Source organism: Zootermopsis nevadensis, unplaced genomic scaffold, assembly GCF_977971745.1.
Source record: "Zootermopsis nevadensis isolate Lab colony 2312 unplaced genomic scaffold, Znev_1.0 Znev_ptg000022l, whole genome shotgun sequence".
NCBI classification, from domain to species: Eukaryota; Metazoa; Arthropoda; class Insecta; order Blattodea; family Termopsidae; genus Zootermopsis; species Zootermopsis nevadensis.
The window spans coordinates 7,900,357-7,919,271 of NW_028259154.1; the positions used below are offsets into that span (position 1 = coordinate 7,900,357).

Consider the following 18,915-nt stretch of genomic DNA (forward strand, 5'->3'; position numbering starts at 1 on the left):
GGCTAGAGGAAAAATCCTCTGGCCCCGTCGGGGATCGAACCCCGGCCGTCCAGCCCGCAGCTAGTCACTAAACTGACTGAGCTATCCCGGCTCATAACAGAAACTACAATGTTCATAGAATAAATCAAATGCAAGAATAAACTGATTACATATTTCATTTGTTTTATAAAAAAATATTACACAGTAAAATTCTTGTGCTAAAAGACTCTAATATTTTTAATGCATTAAAGAAGTCACACAAAACCAAGTTTTACATTTTTGGCCATAATTTTTATGATCTTTTCAAAATATTGCTTATGTTAGCTTTGCTTGCTTTGAAACAGCCAGTAAAATATTATTATCCAAATGCATGTATAAGTCTGGTCTAATGTTTGATGAACTTCAGCTTGCAGAGGTATGACAACCCAAACAATTACATTATTTGAGCTTAAGACCATAATGAAATTGTTTCTCTGGAAGAATACAGCAGACACTCCTTGTTTATGGGTCTGCACAACAAGGTCTTGCATATTCATGGATAAACTACTGTGGTGATATTTTTTGCATCACAGTATAGGTCCCTTGCTTTTTGCCAGTTACTCTTTCACAGAGTAATGCTTAACAGCCTGCATTTGCCTGCCTATCTCAGTAGCTACACAGACATTATGCCACACCAGGTGTACTTCAACTGTACCTTTTACAATTTTTAAAACTGGTTGTTACCTGTACATTTGATCACACTGACAATTTCACTATGTTCTATGGTATTAGGCACAGCAAACTTAATTACTTATTCCATGTTATTTGGTGCTCCTTCAACAGCTGAAACATATTCAAATCCTGGAATACAAGACAAAACTCACCACTCCAAGGCCAGGTTCATTTCATAAATCATCATCTTGCCTGTGTCCACATGGAATATGTACAACATTCTGCCCACTCTTGCTTCACTCCCAAAGGAGGACCTGCTATGAGCTAGGATCCTGCTTGTTGTACTTCATATGCAGTGTTCACCTCTGTCTGCAGTGTGAAGGGGTGTGCCTGTAACAGCCACATTCATTACTAAAAAAATAAATTGCAACTGTGTGCGTTATTTCCGTCCATCTCAAGCCAAGAGCAGAAAGGTGTATTCCAATGGAGTACATGTCTTACACACACATTCTTTGCTATTTTGTATACCTCATTGACCTTGAGGCTCATTTATGCAGATACAAAGCTACTGTTGCATTCCACTACATTTTTCAAACTTTGTATTTTCTATAAATACAGCATATGAACACATGTCTTAAATAAGACTTCTAGGGTGTAAAGAGATCAATATTTGATGACATAGGATAATTATTTTATAATATACCACTTTTTAGAAATTTAGTGAAGTTCAATTTGAGCTTCATCTAAAGCAGGGGTTATCATTGCCAATGGCATCACAAAATTAAGTAAGCCTAACAACCCTTAGCATAGACCACCAATACCAAATTTCATAAAAATCTGTCAAGTAGTTTTGTAGATAAAACAGGCAAACATACATGCAACCCCACATTTTTTCTATCCGTTTCAAAAACGTTTGCCTTGTAGACAGCTGTCTTCTTGGTTGTTAGAGCATGTATTCTGAAAGTTTATAGACATTTCAGAGAAGCTTGCTGACTCCACATCAAGGCACTCATTGCCCTAATGATGGGCAACACAATAGCCTGACAAGAGTTAACATTCTGAAACAGCAAACATGCTACATTGCACTGACCAGGCCATGCCAAGCACACCCATCTACTGCTCTAGGGGGCTCAGCTAGCAAGTAATTTGGTTCAAGCAGTATGTACACATGAGAAGAATATAACTAAATCTGAGACTGACTTCAAAAATATTTCTTTAATTGGGCAAAACCACATTCAGCATACTCAAAAACAGTGTTAAGGGGATGTAGTCTGCAGTATCATCAGATAATATGCCCATAGCTTTGTAAGTTATTTACAAATACCATATTGACTTTAAGATTATTAATAAGTAATGATTATACAGTAAATCAGATAAAACTGGAGACAAACAACTGTCAAGTATTCCAAAGTAACTTATTCTGGCATTTATGCAAAGGATAGACATGCATTTCTGCTGAGTTAACTTGCTCACCATTATTGAATGTTTGCATTGCTTGTTTACTTAATATTTGTTACCACCAGCAGTGATCACTATCACAACTAGGAACTCTAAAACATTTTACATCAAGCATAATTATTGTTGACACTACAACCCAGAAGACAACAATCATATTTTACTGTTGCCTTCTATCACAATATGTGATCAGTCTGGCCGTGTCTGCTCTGCTGATCAGAAGTCAAAGCGCATTTGGGTTTTGTGATGTGAGAACATTATACTCTTGATGATTAGATTTGTTTAGTGAAGTTTATTGCCCAGAACCCAATATCAATACAAGCTTCATTTTAACTTTCATTCTAAACTGTACTTTTGAAAACAACTCCCCCCCCCCCCCCCCCCCCATACATTTGTATTACAATCTGCTAACAAATTTTCAAGTTGTAATTGGGAACTGATTAAATCTATGATCTAGTTTATCATAAATGAACAACTGTCTGCTAGTGCAGTACTACCCATATCCCATCTGACCTAGATGTCCAGTAATTGTAATTTATACTTCTTGTGCTACTGTTTTCAGTAAACATTTCCTATGGACTCGTCATTCCAAATTCCAAAAGTCATATTCATTTTCCATTGTTTATATTACTCCAAAGAATCTGTTCACATCCAAGGCCCAGTTGAATATTTCATAACATCCAAAAATGAATGATAATAGCCACTTAATCATTCCAGCATTTCACAGCTCCATATAATTTAAAGCCAGAAATTATTATTTTCTACACATTTACAGCCAACATTTTTGGAGCTAAGTTTATGGAAATACAGACAGCATTACAAATCTAATTACCTGGTAATTAGAACAGCTGATGCAACTTTTTACACAAACTGTAAAATGCCAAAATTATTACAGAACACACTTATTCTTGTCTCACTTAACAATGCTGTTTCAACTACAGAGACGTTAAATGAGAAGGAAATAAAATCTTCATTGGTTAGTACGTGAAAAACCTGGCCTGGCCTATTTGAAGATAACTACCCTGGCATTTGCCTGGAGTAACTGAGAAAGAACCAGAGAAAACTCCAGTCAAGATTGCCAGTAACCTGGTCAAGATTCAAACTGGGTACCTTAAACATACAAAATTACAATTTTACAGCTATTCCAACCTACTTGGTGTTAACTCATTAATGAGGAATGACTGCAATGTAAACAAACATTTCTTCCAGGATCCACTGTATTCTTGCCCTAAGCCACGACATTTAACAATGACCACAACTGCTTTCATTTTTTGTAAATATATTAATAATATCACAAAAATCTGTTTACTATTAAAGTCTTTATACTAACAGCTATTAAAATCATTCAAACTTCTGCAATATTTGATACTTTGTATCATTACTGTCCAACTAGTCAAAAGCATAGGTTATTCTATTTCAGAGTTTGGAAAACTTCCAATTGGGTCAAACTAATTTTGCTAGATACTGGAACTTCCGTAAACAGTCTGATACCATGCTCTTTAACCCTTTCAGTATTACTGAAGAAGAAATGTTAGTAGCCATGTTAGTAAATATTAACACTGTATAAATTTGAACATAAATATAATATGTGCTTCTTTTCCATGATACAGAAATCACCATCAATGGGAGTTTCTACCTTTCCAAAATATCTTCCTGATTTCAAGGAATAAACATAAAAGTTTAGTGGAAATCAGAACATCTGTTCTCAAGCTAAAAGCAAACATAGACACAAACATAACCACATTTTCAGATTCATATTTAAGATTATTCTCCCACATGTGTTTAGGTTAACTAGTAGTGTCTTCCTTTGAGATTTTCCAAACAAAATTTGTTGTTTCTCATCTCTCCATATACATGTCCTGCCAACCTCACCCTACAACTCCCTGTTTAATCATTCTAACATGATGCAAAGTATAAAAATTAGGTTTTCTTAATAATACATCAATGCCTCAATGGTTTTATGTAATTACACAATTAAAACAAAAAAGTGGAACAGTTTTCATGATATCAGTTCCCAACTTCCCCTTGTGAACAAAGACAGAAACATGTAGATGATGACAGGTCAGCTTCTCATTTAATCAACAGTAATAATAGTAGTTTATTTTACACAGATTACACAAATTTTTCAGAATGTTACAATGAAAATTACTAGTCTCAAAAATTTCAAGCTGCCATGTTAGTTAGAAGGAACAGATTTAAAAAGGTGCCAAGATGACCTCAGACAAGGTCTTCATTAAGTTCCTTAAAACAACTAAGTGGTTAAGAGCTATTACAGGGAACAGACAGCGTCCACCAGCCTTTTAAGCAGTTTTCCAAATATGTCTAATTGATGGAAAAAAGTCAACTTGACATGAAAATTGTGCAATTTGGAATGTGCACATAAAATATGCATATGCATATGCAAAACAGCAGTATCTAATGATTTTACTATTTGCTATGTAACAAAACCAAATGTTCCAGCCAAGGGATTTATACATCACATTCAGGTTCAAATACTGGTCTGGTGACCCTCTATGTATATAATCGATGTTTGACATTTCTAAGACCAAAACACAACATTAACCAGCTGATCTTTGTAATGGAAAAATGTTGCATTTCTTTGAACTATACTACCAACTCTGAAATATTATTTAGCCATACTTCAGTTTAACAGGAAGTGTTCAACACACATGAAAAATTTGGGATTCATCTTACTTGTACATATACACCACCTATAAGTACTGATGGCATTCTCTTCTATTTTCTGTGGTCATTCCTTGGACTTCTTTGATGCCATGTTTGTTTACTTACTTGTCATGCCTGCATTTGTGATCTATTTAATGATGTCAATAGCCTGGACTATACAGGATTAGATGATAAATAAACAATGAATTAGAAGTAGTCATGGCCTAACTTAAGGTACTATTCAAGCATTTTCCTGGAAGGACTAAGGAATTCCACAAAAAGTCACTTCAATGTGAGATCTAAACCCAGAACCTCCCAAATAGAAATCACGAATGCTAACGACTCAACCAAGACACTCAGTAAGACAAGTACACAAGAACTTTTTCAGAAACTTTCCAACTGTAGCTTGTAGCACAAAGTTACCTACTCTGGATGCATACTCACATCAGTAAATTATATTACACTTGTTCATGTGAGGCTGAAGTATCATAGTTAAGCACATTACAAAACATGATATAAAGCTAATATGCAGAAACAATGAAAAATACAGGACAAATAATGGATGGGGTAATTTAAGAAGTCCTGATGACAGTTTGATTACATCTTAGTACTCCATGCACAAAATTTTTAGACAATGTTAATTCCACATATCATTTAATTATTTATTTCAAAATTAAACTGCAATCACTTCACCCACAATAATATTATGAGTAACATCCACAAATTAAAACAAATTTTGTTCCAAACTATAAGTGCAGAACTAATATGTGGTATTTTCTGGCTAGCACCCGAAATTCCTAACATAAAATTATCAATATCAGTAAATTACCAAACAAATTCTGTAGGATCTCATAAATTCAAAATGGTCCAGCCTAACAACACAATCCCACAAAACACCAGGTTAGGTTATATCGTTTTCACATCATACAGTTAAAAGCAATTTCATTGTATTTCCACGCTTACATTCGTTTTCTACGTCTCATCAAAGCAATCTGTGAGTTCTCATGTCACTTTCAAGCACTCCTTCGGACAATAACGAGTAAAACAAATTCGTGCATTCTAATAAACAATGTCATTTCTGTTCCTATTCTCAGTGTCATGTGAAGGGAAAAGAGTAGAATGAAGGAACTATATTCCCTGATATTATACTTACGTGCTGCATGTTCACGCTGTATGTTCCACTTACCGTTCAAAGCACAAAACAAATAACATTTCTCGTTATGACTCAATCTTGCGTTAGCAACAAAGAAATCAAAGTCCCTGACGATTTCTTTAAATATTTAATAAAACTAACATTGTAACTAATCTATTGGACATAAAAGTCACATATAGCAAATATCATAAAATTTCAAATATAGGGCCACCTATCCTGAATAATACTACCAAAACTTTACCTATGACATTTATTGCTCAGTTTGGCCCCACGATAAAACAAAACAAGACACTGTCGAACAAAGAACAAGGCTGTAACTTTCTGCATATCACGGCAGTAATCATTTGAACAAAATATTATAGTTTTCAGTTTTCATGTATTCACTTATGGCTGTAAAAATAAAATGAAACATTGGTAAATCGACGTTAACATACCCTTTCCCAATGTTTTTAGCAGACGTCCTTCCATTTTACAAGCTGCCATTAGTGGCATAACCACAGCTGTTTACCGCTCGGAATGACGGGAACTCTTAGAATCATACGAATATATTACACTACGGTAAACCAACGGATCAGAACTTTTAGATTTATAGTTCAGAGTAAGAATATAGTTTGACTGTGTAATAAATATAAAATAATTCATTCTAAATATATATTCCTCTCGATGTAGACCCTCTGCTCAGTTTTTCTTAAATATTCAACAACTAGAGAAACATATTAAACGCATTTATGAAGTGCAGTGTCTTCATATTAAGTCAAACCGGAAACAGCTGAAGGCCTTCACTCCCGCGAATCCTGTGATCATATCCCAAATTTGTGAGCATTGACACAAGGTCATCATAGTTCGACACGTGACAAGAATGGTGTAAATAAGGAGTAATTCTGATGCACAGCTGATGTTTGCTGTGTAGGACAGCAGTGCTCCCCGCAAGAAAGTACTTCAACTATGCCAGTTTATGATCATCTTACTGCGCCTGTGCAACAAGCTACCACCCCACCAAATCTTTACGTTTTTTGTTCATTTAAGCGTATGTAACATTTTTAATATTGCATCAAATTCTATAATTTTATTATGTTAACACAATCACGAATTAGTGATTACATGACTAGTCACAATTTGAAAATCTTATACATAATGACAGAATAAAGTATTCCTCCACGTTCTGCATTCTCAGCAAAAACAGGCTTACCACTATATAAGAGTACTGCGTACGATGTCACCACCTATAAAGCAACAAATCATTCGGGTTATGACCAAGAATAGCACTGCTGTATCGCAAAAAAACAGATGCAGGGTTTTGCAGTATAACTGCTGAAAAAGTTGGAGAATTTGAAAGACTGTTGCGCTAAAAAGGACATTTCCCAAAATTGTGTCCATTAGAACAAAATACAATAGTGATATAATTACATTTTAAAATGCGCTATACAAAAACTTGATTATAAAGGCGCGCACTGACATGCCAAAGGTGTTTATCACATCAGGTAGGTTGCTGGTTCCTACTCCAAGAAACCCAACAGTTAAAAAATCAGCCTAACCACGCCCAGATATGTCCGGAAGAAAATGTGTACTGATATTCAAACGGGTAGAGCAACCTAACGAATACTCTCCCGGGCAGGTGTAGACGAATACACCAAAGCCAACCAGACACCGAATCTGACTACGACGTCGAAATCATCTTGAAAACTGAATTCAATATTGACACGTGAGACTTAAAGGCAAATGTGTCCCTGTGCTTAATTAAGCTCCACCCCATTCCTGAACACAACGCCATTAAGATGTATGGATGGCGAGGTGAAGTATGGTTGCGCACATTTGTTAGCTTGACGCTAGATAGGGTGGATGGTTAGTTTAACGTCCCGGACACTTTATCTCTGGCAAAGCAGCCCTCCGCACCGGTTAGATATTACCTTTGCTGAGACATGCGCGTGAGGGAGGGTAAGGACGCTGTATGCTAACGGTAGTGGGGCACGTAGGGGAACAGCTTTCTCTGTATGTATGTGTAAAAATGGGCCAATGTTATTGAAATGGAATTCAACGCACGAAGTAAACTCGGTCATAGCTCGCTTATAACTGAGCTCCTCTTATACCCCACCCACTGTTCGAGATGAAGATACACTGCACATCTCTCAGCAAACGTGTAATACGAGGTTTGTTGGGCCTCAGAGCTGTGCTGGACACAAATAAAAATCCCTGCCCTTGTCAGGGATCACATCGCAGTCTAGTTAAGCAGTTCTTAGCGCGCGTGCATAAGTCCTCTTTTTCGGTACGCCAAGACTACATGTTATACGAAATCAGGGGAGACGCTGGTAAACCTGGAGAGAGGGGTACTCAGAGTATACAGAGAGGAAAGGGGCTGTGGGGAACGACAGCAAAATCAAAGCCAAGGCACAGTAAAAGCGGAAGTTTTTCCTTTGCGACTCCTATACACCATAACATGGAAGAGTTATGTAAGATTTGAGGTTTTCACAGCGGTGAGTATGATGATTTCTGTCTTCATGGAAGAGTTAGTAATTCACCATCAGAAAAACTCGAACAAATTCTGAGCAGCCAGTAAATATCCACATGCAACACACACTAATAAAACACATGCATTGCAGCGATGGTAGTGTGATAATCTCAGCATGACAGTCTAAACGCGTAGAAAATGCTAATTAAATGCTTCGTGCGCAGGAAATAACAGCAACATTGCGTCACAGATAACACGTGAAGGACATTTTTGCCGAACATAAAATGCGAAATATCAATCTCAGGCATATCTCTGTAGACAAGAAAGTGACTTTCGGTTTTGCGACGCTTTTATAAAATATTTTTGCCATAATATGCTGTTTATACAAGCAGATATTTTCAATTCTTGTTCTTTTAGCCCACCTATTGAACCATAAACGAAATAATTAAATCAAAGCAGAACCGTTATGGAAATATAAAGTATAGCAGATACTGAAGATAACCAAAAAAATGTTGTCTCAAGAGACAGACTATAAATGGTACGTCCCGAATGCACATCGAGGGTTCTAAAACTATATTATTATGCTCGGTACAATCAGGGCAAAAAATATCTGGTACCTATAAAGCACTGGGCGGTCTGAACTTATCAGGCAACACAGAAACACCTTCCCCATGCCAGAAATCAAACTTTGGTCCTTTAGTCTTGTAAAGTTATATGGAAGGTAGATGAATATGACTGTACTCTCGATTGATGCACCGCGTAGTTTGGTTTGCCCTGACTGCATGATGCAATAACCCAGCAGTCATTATCATACTCGCCGCCGTGAGAACTTGATATCTCACCTTCTTAAACGTTGTTTAGTTCGTCGTTGGTACCTTGAAATGAGCTACGACCTCTTCTTCCTGTCCTTATCCTCTGCGGTACACTCCACTTTTTCTGAGAATATATCCCTGTGAAAAAGGGGAGAGCATTATCTTATTCCTCAACATCAAAATTCCGCCTTAATATATCCCCCCATGTTAACACCAAATTTCACGACATGCCGCCCTCCGGAGGCAAATAAAAATTTCAAGTTCTGATTGAATGCAGTATGCTCCCTGATCAACTTCGACCTTCATTTACCAGGACGAACGGACACGGTCTGGAAACCTTTATTGTCATAAATTTACGTCTGTTCCAGACCCACCTTCAACTTAGCATCACTCACTGCTCCACACTTTATCTTCTGTATTCTCACTCATTTATTCATTCTGCTTCAAAAAGTTAACCCACTTAATGCGTGGTCAATATTCTTCTGTGGCTATCAGCTGTGTAATTAGGGCGTTATACCCAGCGTTTCGGAGATTGTCTCTATCTATATCATAAGGTTAATCCCCCGAGAAAACTTCACTGCATTCAGTAGCCATGAAAGCTTCAAATATTATCGAATCTCTGGACTTAGTACAGCGATATTAAATAAATTAACCATTACTTATAAACCTATCTAAAACATCAACAAATCTACCGATGCACTGATTTTACTATCCATCAAAGCGAGCAACCAAATAATTAGTATCACCGACATCATTATTTCAGAATATTTGATGACAGTGTATGAGACTCTGGGTTTTCTCTTGTGATCTTCCGGTAAGGGACTGCGTGTGGTTACTGAAGGAGGTTACCAAAGTTTCGAAGAAAAGTATGGCCTCCATCTACAGATCCACACTGAAGGTCACAGAATGTCCTTCCGCACTCAAATAATTGGTTACACTTGTATGTAAAACCTGTGAATCTACAGTGTTCAAAATATTATCAGTTTCTTAGCTGCATATAATATTTCAGGTGAAAATTCAATTAATACTAACCATAATAAATAAACCACAAGTTGCTTTCAGCTTCATATCTTACCTGGACACCAAGAACTGCTGAAATGCTTCCGTCCTCGAAGGGACAGGCTGCCCTATTAGTAATCTCTACCTGAAGACGAGAAATAAATGGGTTGCCCGCTCTTTGCTTGGAAATTCTTGCAACGAAAGGGACAAATAACGGACCGAACTTTTGGCTACAAAGCCTAGTTTACACGGAGACACCAGATTTCGCAGTTTCATAAACTTAGGTTTCGAGAAACTAAACAAACACATGGTGGCATTAGTGTACGTAGCAGTTTCCAGACATTTGTAAAATTTAATCACGAGTGTGACTTTAAGAATGGATTTTCAAGTTGTGGCAGTCGCAAGTGATGGATGTCATCATTTTGTGCCTGAAAACTGAACATAATAGGAAGAAACATATTGGGACCCGGGAATAAACAAAGAGAAAGTCGCATTGGAGCGTGGAACCTTGTTGAAAGGAACTGTTTCAGGAGACTCCAAAATATACTTTCATTAGTTTTTAATTCGTCGATACTAAATCCATGAATATTTATTTTACTGTAAATTGTTGCTAGTGCAGCAAAGCGTTTTGTTGTGGTTTTAAAGTTCTTGTCGTAGTCACACAACTACTGTTGCTGGCGTAAATATTCAGAAATCCAACAATTTCTTCATTTCCCCGCTTCATAACAACAGCTTTCATGGCTTCAAAGAGAACAAAATAATTATAACACATTGACCACTTGGCCTTAACCTCAAAATAACATTAACCTATGGGTTTCGTGTTACAAAAGCTGGAAGCAACGGAAAGTGAGTAGTTCCGTTATGCAGTCAGACAGGGGCAGAATGCAGTAGTCGGTGGCAAACATCCTGTTACAATACGCGCCCTGTATCCGATGAACTACGTAGGAAACATTTTCACTTGGCGTTACTGCCGGGTATATAAACTGCTGTACATCAACTGTAGTACAAAAGATGTAATACAAGTGTAACAGAAAAATCAATTTTTTCGGCGTGGAAGCTGGGAAAAGTACATTTCAGAACAAATGTGAATTACGGGATTCGAACTCTGAAGTTGCATCCCTGCAGCATATAAAGAAACAATATGGTCCATACATTTTATCTCCCCAGATAGGAGAGGGGATGTAGCCCTAAGGGATACACTACTCATTACGCCGATATTCTGAAAATAATATATTCGGTCATACTATAAAACTAGAAATTCTAGCTTTGTAGGGACATAGAACATGGGGCCGTATACTGAACAAAGTATTGTGTGGTCAAGATACTTCTCATCACCGATTAAAATCATTTTACAATGTCTCTTTTCAGATCTAAAGAGAATTATACAGTTGCAGCCTACATCCATTGTCTTGACAAAACATTTTTAAAAAATATCAGTATTAATTAATATGATTTTAACGAGTACTTTTATTACTACTTATATTTAGTAACATTCTTTGGGAGGAAGGGCTGCAAAATAACGCAGAGAACATTGCGAACGACGTCTGTAATCTGACGAGGGCGCATTACAATATAGATTATTGAATTTCTGGACTTTATCCTTCGCTTACTATTTTAAAAACACAATGTTACGAAAACAGGGACTATTTTCGTCCTTATGTTCAGGGAAGAGGGGCACCTACTCATTTGGGTTCTGGTAAATGATACCAGTGACTGAGGTTAGCTCTATACAAGACAGGTCTAAATATCTGGTCGAAGAATATAAAGAAGAATTACAATATTATATTACAAATGTCCTATATTTTCATTTAATTCTTCACAGTCAAGAACTTATCAGAAGCTCCTAAACCGCGTTTCCATGCCTACTCTTTACATTTGTGCATCTTAATTCAGTTTAAAATATACACAATTCCTTTAGATTAGACATCTACATCCTCTTAATTTGCCAGAGCTGGACACGGCTGCTCAAAACAAAATAACAACTGTAGTTAGTCACTTATACAAATTTAATTTCTACATAATTACATTTATATAAACTTATAACCAAGTAACCAAAGTGTCTCTTTCATCATCCAAGCAAGGTTCATATACAGCCAAAGACACAAATTCAAACACAACAAACTATCGTAACTGAAAGAAAGCTTTTTTCTTAACGAAACACAAAATTTAAGTGTCTAATATTATTTGCGACGGACTATATTACTGAATATTATCATTTTTGTGTCCTTGACTGTACTGTAACATTACCCACATTTCTCATCAAAGAAACATACACACAAAAGCGGTTCATGCACGTAATAAAATCATGTTGTTTTGGGTTAAGTGGTACACAACGACGTTTCGCCTTTTTACAGATTCGTAATAACTTTTAAACGCTAGAATGCTAAACAGGAATGCCAAAAGCAAAGGTAAAGAGGTCTGGACAGACTGTGTGGTCCTACACAACATTTCGGACTCTAATTATACTTTCGTCTTCATGTGATGTTCGACTACATAACCCTACCCCCGCTGCGTTCTTAGTATAAAAATATTTCAGATAACAACGCAAAGTTCTAATTACCACGGACATCTTCAACTGCAAAAATATTACCGTTTTTCTCATATCTCGTCAAGCATCAAATATATGAATAGTAGTGATTTTAAACCAGGTATCTCGGACATATCAAGGAAAGGGCTAATAACCCGAATGTAATTTTGATTCATTGTACCAAGGGTTTACGTGACGGCCAAAATACCTTTTTAACGTGTTTCAATCGATACTCACTACATTGAATGAAATAAATTTCTCACATCGACGAGTTTTTCGTAAGATGCCGTTTTTAGATACAATAACCTCACTCTTTTATTTTTTAAAAAATTATGACGATGCTGTGAAGCTATTGTACCTGCATTGTTTTTGAACTTACCGTAAATATTTTACCCACAGTCTCCCAAGTTTTCCACAGATAATTAAACAATTTTATAGTAATATCTTTCTATCCAAACACATTCAATTTCCTTAAATTTATCACATGGGCCTGTTAGCAATAAGAACACCTAGTTGTTGCAAGTTCTGAAACAGGCATGAAATGTTATCCTGTTTCTGTTTTAACGTGTGATATAATTAGGCTTATACCTTTTTCGAGAAACCCCTTTATTGACGGAACATTAGTGGCATAAAGTTCAATTGACATTTCCAATGCAATGTGTACATATCATTATGGTATCAAATAAAATACGTCGGCTGCAATGTTATTCCAGACAAATCTCCAGTTACAGGACATAGTGACGTAAAGTCCTTGGTTACTTCAAAAGCTATTTATCCTAAACAATTTAATTTCGCAAATACACAGATGCTACGTGGTAGAGTAGATTTGTTCTTATATACTAGAGGCGCTGAAGGAATTACATATTTTTAATAATTGTAATATGTGGGCAGTATTGAGAAAATAAAAGAAAAAAGTGATATTGTGCTTACTTTATAATATGAAATGTCTCAACATTTGAGTGAAAATTTTAAGAAATACTATTTTTACATTCCAATTCAATTAACCTACCAACGTTAGATTTCGAATGGAACCTAACATCTGAGCCTAAAAATTTGCAATACAATTAGGACGAACCATCGAGTATTTCTGAGGTTAAATCTACTTATTTGACTCAAAAAAGTTGCGACAAGGACACAAATCTCTGTCATAAGGCCTCATATGTTCATTCCCACGGTTTCAGGAACAAAGGTCTTATACACACTTTATTGTGGGTACAAAATTAACATCTCATGTGTTTATCAGACTTCTGTATGTTAACATCCCATTTTCAGTTCAAAATGATTTATTTTTAGAGAAGGTACTGTATTCTAAACGCTACTGAAAGACATTTCGCTGAACAGCAAAGTTCTAGAATTACATCATTGTAATCCCAGTCCTGAAATTCTTACAAGTACTATACTTCAAGCTTCAGAACTTCTGAATGTTTCTTAAAAATATGAAAATTTTCATTGACAAAAACCAACTTAATTACCATAATTGTGATCTATCAGTTTATTGAAAGAACACTTCCGGCGCAGACAAATGATAAAGTACCGGAATCTCACTTAACATACTGATACCACTATTGAAATGTCTTTTGGTTTTATTGTGACTGATCAAACTGCATCAGCAGAATGAACAAAATATTCTTTTAAACAAATTTATATATTATGGCTGTGGAATTTTGCTGGGGAGTAAATAAAATGTTTGAATAACATCATAATTAACCTTTCTTTCAAATGTAACTGAAACATATTACAGTCGTCACTCACGGGGAATAAAATATAACAAAGAGTGTACTTAAATTCTTATTGAAAAATGAAGATTTGCAACTTTCTGATTTCCTAATCTGTATTCATAACACGCACTAAAATGTTTTTCATGAAAACAGCGCTCAACGACTTGAGTAATGCAACAAAACAGAGCTTATGTTTCTCCTGAAGCCTCTAACACGTTTGAATATGTAATTTATCCTCGGTATAACCAAATATGTCAAAAGAATAAATTGCATTACAGATCATATTTAACTGTTTGTCTCGGTATAATTCACGGACAACGCTAAAGAATTATTATAACATTCTATCAATCAGACATCCACAAGTCTTACTGAATTATATATCAAAAGTTAACATTTTATACCTTATTTAAATATGTGTAAAGAGATTGAAAATACGTCTTGGGCATATGTGAAATATCCCCCAATTATGATGTCTGTAAGTCTTAACAGCATCAATTCCTTCAAAAGGATTCATTCACAGCCCATGATCACCCTGGAAACTTACAGATGAAATCAGCCCCAACCACAAGATATTCTTACGATAAAGAAGTGTGATAATGTCAATTATCACATCCTCTTAACGTTGGGATGGGGATAACGTTGGTACTTACAATTACAATAACTCTAATAATTACTACATTAATAATAATAGCAGAGGTATCAATTAAGTAATGACAGTAATAATAACACAGACACGCAACTGATGATTCACGGCTAGGAGTCAAATTATTTTAATTGTTTGGCATCTAGTTAACTACCAGACATAATCCTTTTGCCACAACCGTATACTCTGCTTGACAAATACTGGCATCAGTGGCATGATTTTAAATTTTAATCTCAGCATATGAAACAGCTGAACAGAAATATAAGGCCTTTCTCAAAATCACAATGACCGAGTTCAGGACACCAAAATTGAGAGACTCTACAGTCAAATTATCAAATGCTGGTGTTAGAAATAATCGATTTAACATTTCCCTGAATCTCTGCTTGTAAATCATAGTGACATCCGCTTGATAATGTGGGTAATGTTACCAAAGCCGGACTTATTGTACTAAAAGTAATGTCATGCAGACGCATAGTGGCAGTTAGGGAAAAATAACAAATCCCATAAACAAGTTCAAGTTCAATATTATTGTCCCAGAAGTTCACATTAAAAAGAGGGAAAGAGCATTTTATCGAACAAATATATATCTCTCGTTCACAGAGCACTGTAGATTCAATCACTCGGAACAAACGTACGCTCTAGTAAAACTTTGCAGTCAGACAGGACTGGAAAAAAGGCAGAACCTCCGATTTTCTCTTTGCCTAACTTAAGACTTTGGGCAGCAAAACAGTCCGACAAATAATGCGACTTGGGCCTATGTAGGAGTGACTACAACTCTTATTCAGTGGGATCAGGTTTACTTTCAAGCGTCTGTTCTTGCTTAAATAAAAAAATTGAACATTAACATCAACAAATCTTATTCAGTACTGAAGACATTGTACAGCACTCTGCACTCTAAAACACAAGGCGTAGATGTAATAATCATACTTTCGTGCTCTGAAGAGGGAATAGAAATTATAAGTGGAAGCAGCCCTTGAACTGGGTGAAACACAAAAATTATATCCACTGAAAAGGAAAATCAACTAAACTAGGGATCGCAGAAATTTCATGAGAAAGGAACATGGCAATTGCAAACAGGATAATAGTAGAGATGAAACTAATGAAAATGTTTCCTGTCAGGAACTCAGCAACAGTCCTACCAACCTAACCTAAACCTGCAACTTCATATATTACAATTATATCCTGCAAGAGTAATTTGGCAAGATAAGAAACAATTTAATTACACAAATTTATTTCGTCTGTTCTGTGCAGGTAACAAAAACGAAGCAAGCATAATAAACAACTGATTCAAAAACAAGGACTTGATAACAATAATTTACATACTAAGCAATACACAATGAGTAAATAATAGACTATATGTCTAGAAAACATTTTGTTTTGATTTAGCAAGTAGAAAAAGATGGAGTTTTTCATTATAATTTTTCTGAAAATAGGATCACCCTATCTACAGTCTAAATTTTCAGTTATTAATGACTTGATAAACAATTTAAGAAAAAGGCACGCAATACTTCTGTCTCCAATATAGACAAAATAATAACAATAGACGATCGCTGAAACAGAGAATCGTTTGATATGCTTTATACAGTTCAATATCTCAAAAATCTAACTCATGAAGAAGTTAGCCTACGTCTTACGTAGGCCTACAAGTTGCCACCCCAAGTGGAACAATATTATTTACAAGTAGTATCATTTAAAAAGTCTAAACAAACTACATAGTAATTACCCCACGCACTCCACAGGTTTTTATAAAAAAATAATAAAAACATGTGATCAATCCTAAGATGTAGGGCGAGAGAGAATGAACTTTCCCAATCAGTTCTGAATCTTCCTTAATCTATGCCAAGTAAAAAAGGCTTTAAGACAACACAGATCCTCATATTACATCGTCTCACAGGAGATTTGCCATTTCGTTTGATCCCTTCGATTCATTCCCTGGCAAGCGGGCAGTTCGCCAAATAAGGGGCGACACTTTTTCACTGAGAGTTATATAGAAAATTGGTACATAATTACATTATACATAACTCTATAATATATCACGAGACTGTGTTCGGTTTATTTGCTTCATGCTTCGTTTCGAGAAGAAGAAGAAGAAGAAGAAGAATGACAAAAACGAAACGATTGATGTGAAAATATGCGCCGCGCGGCAGTCGACGCCAGTGTGATACTTATCTTTAATATGTCTCCAAATCATCAGGTGATTTTGCTAGTTCGGTAGAGTGGTTGTGGGAAAGGAGGGAGGGATCCTCACTTTCACTAGCCCTAACCAGCAGAGTCCATAGCAAATAATAACAGCCGTTACTATGTGAGAAGCTTGAAGAACATGATGGCCAGGGAGATGTTGATAAAGAGTACAAGCATCACCAGCTGCTGTCTCGAGAACCAGTCCTGCAAACACGAGAAAAACAGCTAGAGTCAGCATTCGCCATGTTAGAACGAGATATCTCGATAAGAAATAACACAAATTTCAGCTGAATTTAATAATATGAAATAAAACACTCGTCCAGCGCGGTGGATACGCTCCTCGAAAGCGGCGCGTTCTGTAAATCCGCGTTCGACGAACTTATTACAACATGTAAATAAACAAAAAATATAAAATTTACTGTAATGATATTTATTTATGAACAAACTACGTAATATAATCAAGTGTCGTCGGAGAGTTATGCATTAAAGTAAAAAATCAGCGGAAAGTTAGACCAACTGTTGCCGCGCTCATACCACCGCGCAACTTAATCTGGAGTCTTTATTTTCTCATCTAGTGTCATGACCTTACAATGTTTATTTGCTTCATTATCACATTTGCGCTTATGTCTTCTGGGGTGTAGCGCCGTGTAGTCTGGTAAAAGTTTACCAACGTTTCAGAGGCCCTTGCTACTTCCATCATCGTCTTACTTAACAGCCTTTTATATCATCGAATGACAGTGTCATTATAGATGATGACTTGGGACAGACTGTGAGGCAAGTTGTCGTGAATTATCGTGACGTATGGGGTAGCACTCTTTTGTTTTCTTCTGCCAAAAATAGTTTTTCCGTTAGACCCAAGGGCCAAGAAGAACCTCCTGCCATTACTCTGGAAAACTAATAACCGGTTATCCTTAACAATATTTATTCATAAATGACAAATTGAGGAAGCATATGCTGGAAAAAATTAAATTCATTGTGAACACATTACTTACACTCACATATTATTTGAATTTTTTTTCATTCAACAGCTTGAATCTGACACACTTTTACTTCGAAAAAAATACATTACACTGTAGAGTTTTAAAGTCAGTAGCAAGTGGTACCTTTACGTAAAGCAGCAGACGAGATAAGAATCGCAGTTTTTTCATAATGATAGAGGAAAGGAAGTGTTTGAGCTTGCAGTAACTGGTCACAAATTAGGAAATAATTTCGCGGGCTATGTTAGTAGTTGACTCTCCTCAATACTTCTTCGTTGGTCACTCGATCCGTCCACCTGATCTTCTCTATTCTTCTCCAACACCACATTTCAAAACTCTCCAGGTATTTCTGTTCCTTCTTCCTGAGTGTCCAAGTCTCTGCTCCATACAGCGCGACACTCTATACGTAACACTTCACTAGAGTCAACGAGCAAAGAAGCATTCTGCAGGCGATTACACGAAGGAAAGCTAACTGGCTGGGACATATTATGAGAAGGAATGGATTAATGAGTGATATCATCGAAGGCCAGGTTGAAGGAAAGCGAGGACTGGGAAGAAGACTGATACAGCTAACCGACGACCTTAAACAAGGAAAGAAGATGACGTTCCAGGAATTAAAGCGAGAAGCCGAGAATAGGGATAACTGGAGAGCTCTTTTTGGGCAGAGCAATGGACCTGTCGTAAGACAGAACACTTAATAATAATAATGT

At 36.3% G+C, this 18,915-nt stretch overlaps 2 protein-coding genes across 7 annotated transcripts in view; both read right to left on the bottom strand.

Moving 5' to 3' along the window:
- LOC110830972 (autophagy-related 17) overlaps positions 1-11,803 on the bottom strand; it is a 63,962-nt gene extending 52,159 nt beyond the window's left edge. For 2 of the 5 annotated variants that reach the window (XM_022066457.2, XM_022066429.2), the window contains exons 1-2: positions 6,337-6,477; positions 843-1,020 (exon numbers count right to left, since the gene is read on the bottom strand). In XM_022066457.2, the coding sequence (XP_021922149.2) occupies positions 843-910 (68 nt within the window). In that variant the 5' untranslated portion in view covers positions 911-1,020; positions 6,337-6,477. Of the gene's footprint in view, positions 1-842; positions 1,021-5,902; positions 5,922-6,143; positions 6,266-6,336; positions 6,478-9,190 lie in introns of those variants that run through there. The other 3 variants (XM_022066438.2, XM_022066447.2, XM_087353491.1) reach the window with 3 other exon arrangements.
- A 3,750-nt stretch (positions 11,804-15,553) lies between these two features.
- jp (junctophilin) overlaps positions 15,554-18,915 on the bottom strand; it is a 117,017-nt gene continuing 113,655 nt past the window's right edge. For both annotated transcript variants that reach the window (XM_022066610.2, XM_087353492.1), the window contains one exon: positions 15,554-17,432. In XM_022066610.2, coding sequence (XP_021922302.1) covers positions 17,346-17,432 — 87 coding nt within the window. In that variant the 3' untranslated portion in view covers positions 15,554-17,345. The remainder of the gene's footprint in view (positions 17,433-18,915) is intronic.